The 3,764-nt window shown below is 37.0% G+C and overlaps 1 protein-coding gene across 2 annotated transcripts; it reads left to right on the top strand.

The window, feature by feature from the left end:
* The first annotated feature begins 300 nt into the window (after positions 1-300).
* LOC143892343 (stearoyl-[acyl-carrier-protein] 9-desaturase, chloroplastic-like) lies at positions 301-3,492 on the top strand. Of its 2 annotated transcripts, none has more exons than XM_077396891.1 (3): positions 301-460; positions 1,962-2,457; positions 2,789-3,492. In XM_077396891.1, the coding sequence occupies exons 1-3, from the start codon at positions 342-344 to the stop codon at positions 3,293-3,295; spliced, it is 1,122 nt and encodes a 373-aa protein (XP_077253006.1). In that variant the 5' UTR covers positions 301-341; the 3' UTR covers positions 3,296-3,492. The 2 variants fall into 2 exon arrangements, with proteins under 2 accessions (XP_077253006.1, XP_077253005.1); XM_077396890.1 differs by having other exon boundaries at positions 303-460; positions 2,735-3,492.
* The last annotated feature ends 272 nt before the right edge of the window (positions 3,493-3,764 follow it).

Genomic DNA, 3,764 nt, shown 5'->3' with positions numbered 1-3,764 from the left:
CTGTTCTGATTTATACATGTCCCCTCATATTTTTGTACTCTTTTTGATTTTTCTGTCAAGGGTTATATTTTTGTACTCTTTTTCATGTGAGAGCAGAGGCTCACTTTTCCGCAGATTTTGTCAAATACAACAGGCCATCCGCGAAATGCCTTTTGAGATGGACGCTAGCAAATCCCAATTACAAATGTATCATTAAAGGTTAATTCAGTAATTTATGAAAATTGGAAGGTTATTTTCCTTATGGGATTCTTATATATCTCCTTCTCCCTTGTCTTTCCCAATACATGTAGGTCTCTCTCTCTCTCTCTCTCTCTCTCTCTCTCTCTCTCTCTCTCTCTCAAATGGCTCTCCAAACTTCTATTACCTTTCAATCTCGGAAACATCTATTGTGTTTTCCTACAATAGTGAAACGTAGATCTTCAGGGGTTTTCATGGCTTCTACGCTTAACTCCAATTCTACGTGGGTTACTCTTAATCCATTTTAAGTAGGAGTGTAGATTTTTCCAATTTGATAGAAGATAGATAGTTGGTTTTGGCTTTTTTGGTACTATTTATTGATGCGCCTTATTGTTTTCCGCTTTAATTCATTGCTAATTGTGTTTATTTTGTTTTGGTTTTGTGATCATCAAGCCAAATATAATAATCATATAGGTATAAGATGTTGTCTTTTCATTAGAAACATATTTAAATATTGAATTTCAAAAACAAACAAATAAATAATTAAAATGCCCTATTAAGAATGTTTCTTGTTGAAGTCATATGTATGAGTTGATGAAGCCTCACATTGATGCGGCAATGCGTTTTCTTCGCTATTTGATTTGAAACGATCATCCGATCAAGGAAAAACATAACGAGGATAAGCTTTTTACCACCCATATTTTCTCTTCTTTTTTTTTCATTCGAAATTGGGAAACGATCTTAGCGGGCATTTTGAGTATTTTTTCTCAAATTTTGATTAAAACACCTCCTACCTGTTCTTGGTGATTTATGTTTCAACGGTAGAAAGGTTCCTTTGAGTAAGTATTGCCGCTCAAGTCAATTTACTGATATTGATAATTTAGTCTTCCCAAAACATTATTCCATGCTTTTCCATGCATTTCTACTTTGCTAGAAACAAAATGAGGTTTTCCAAAATTAGAAGGCTAACAAACCAATGGACCCAAACAAGAAAATTTGTCATTGGAAAAAATAAAGTAATCCGTATGTTTCATTTCAATAGCTGGAAATGTTCTCCAATATATTAGATTTTTTATGTAGCAGAATTTAGATATAATAATTCCTACGTGTCACATAATTGTACAAAATCCACCAACCTCTTGGAGTCGTTGTGTCTACCATGTCTAGATCTTATTCAATATTGGTGGGTAGTTTACAAGAAATGGATTAATCTAACAATGATTCTTGGTTATGAGCACAAATCTAATGATTTACAAATCATTTTATTTTACAATCCTCGAGTTTTGGACAAAGGAGCAGCTAATACTACAGTGAAATGGGTATAAATCTTGGTATAACAAGGCTTCATCTCCTTATTCGCACACATATAAACATGGCTTTAAGTGATTAACCTTAGGGTGTGTTCAGAAACCAATCCCCGCATCCATTCTGATTTTTAATAAAAGTATCTAAAAAAATCAGGAAAATCTTGTTGGCGAAACCAATCCAAACCTTTTTCTACCTGTTTCATCATACCCCCACAAAAGGGAGAATGAGTTTTTTTTCTTTTTTAAGACACATGGATCTGGTTCGGGAGATTCGTTTTCTCCAGTTTTGTCTGCTCTTCCTGCAAATAATACCTTGTTTTTTGGCTTGTTCATATACTATTTATACAAGCTTTCATGATCAAAAATAACTTCCATGTAAACAAATATGTTTTTCCTATTTATTATGATTTTAACAACTAGTAGTTTTATAACTCTATCACATAAGCTTCGGAGAATGATTTGTTGTTGTTTATTTAGGGAGGTCAAGAAGCCTTTCAACCCTCCTCGCGATGTAAATGTTCAGATCACCCATTCTATGCCCCATGAAAAAATTGAAATCTTTAGTTCTTTGCAAGATTGGGTAAGGGAGAACATCTTGGTGTACTTGCAGCCTACCGAGAAGTGTTGGCAACCGCAGGATTTCCTTCCTGACCCTGCATCAGAGGATTTTTATGAACAAGTTGAGGAGCTAAGAGAGCAAGCGAAGGAGATCCCAGATGATTATTTTGTCAGCTTGGTTGGGGATATGATCACAGAGGAAGCTGTTCCTACTTACCAAACCATGCTCAACACCCTTGACGGTGTTCGCGATGAAACAGGTGCGAGCCTTACGCCTTGGGCTATCTGGACGAGGGCTTGGACTGCCGAAGAAAATAGGCACGGGGACCTTTTAAACAAATATCTGTACTTGTCTGGAAAAGTTGACATGAGACAAATTGAGAAGACAATTCAGTATCTGATTGGATCTGGAATGGTAAAATCCTCACTCCTTACTGTTATTGCTCTTTGATTTTTTTTCAATTTCACACTACAGATTCTAGAAACTAAGTATCAGATTAGAATTCTTTGGTAAAATTTGCAGGCTTCTTATCTTCAAAACTGTGAGAATTCTAACAGTGATTCTCAATGTTCCACATAGTGAATTCATATTGTCTGCTATTGATTGCATGAAAAATATATTATTTTTCAGTTGCGCTCTCTATCGGTATCTATAATTTCTCAACCAATTCTTTTCCTCTGTGTACAATAAGGATCCCCGGACGGAGAACAACCCATATCTTTTCTTTGTCTACACGTCCTTTCAGGAGAGAGCGACTTTTATCTCCCATGACAATAGAGGCAGGCAAGCCAAGGAATACGGGAACATGAAATTGGCACATATCTGTGGAACAATAGCATCAGACGAGAAGCGTCATGAGACTGCGTACATAAAGATTGTTGAGAAGCTATTTGAGATTGATCCCGATGGCACGGTTCTCGCATTTTATGACATGATGAAGAAGAAGATCACAATGCCTGGCCGTCTAATGTATGATGGCTGCGATGAAAATCTGTTTGAGCACTTCTCATCTGTTGCACAGAGGTTGGGGGTCTATACATCAAAGGACTACGTAGATATAGTCGAGTTCCTGGTTGGGAGGTGGAATGTGGAGAAAATAACAGGACTCTCGGGCGCGGGACGGGAGGCCCAAGATTACCTCTGTAGCTTGGCACCCAGAATCAGGAGGTTACAGGAGAGGGCTCAAGGGAAAGCTAAGGAACCAACCTCCATGCACTTTAACTGGGTCTTTGGTAGAAAAGTGAATATGTGAGAGAGGTGACTTTCTCTAAGCAATCTTCTCAAATCATAGTATTTTCTACTTGCATCAGTTGCTCTATCCGAGTTTGCAAAATGTTCCTTTTATAACTATGTTATGTTCTCGTGTTGAGGAGATGGTGTTGAGTGTTGCCAAGGTTGTAGAAGCTCTTTTGATTGATGATATAATAGCAAGCTTTTGTCCTTTTGTGACATCACGATTTGGAATGGTTAGTTATAGGTTACCCACTCAGTCATCATGTCAAAAAATAAAAAGGAAGAATAGAGGGGAACGAAAGAGCACTCATTTCCCGTGTTAGAAAATAAAAAATCGAGCTTCCAAGAAACTTAACAAAGAAGAGATTGTTGGAATAAAACCAACTTGATGGAGGGAGAAGATGAAATTCAAGAGAAGATAATTGTTCTCTTGATGCCAAACACACAAAAAATGAAGCCCAAGTTATTACACTAATCAAGTGACTTCA

This window comes from Tasmannia lanceolata, unplaced genomic scaffold (genome assembly GCF_043159265.1).
Source record: "Tasmannia lanceolata isolate RefF3 unplaced genomic scaffold, GAP_Taslan_0.1 ptg000015l, whole genome shotgun sequence".
Classification (NCBI taxonomy): domain Eukaryota; kingdom Viridiplantae; phylum Streptophyta; class Magnoliopsida; order Canellales; family Winteraceae; genus Tasmannia; species Tasmannia lanceolata.
This window is presented reverse-complemented; position numbering and strand designations above follow the sequence as displayed.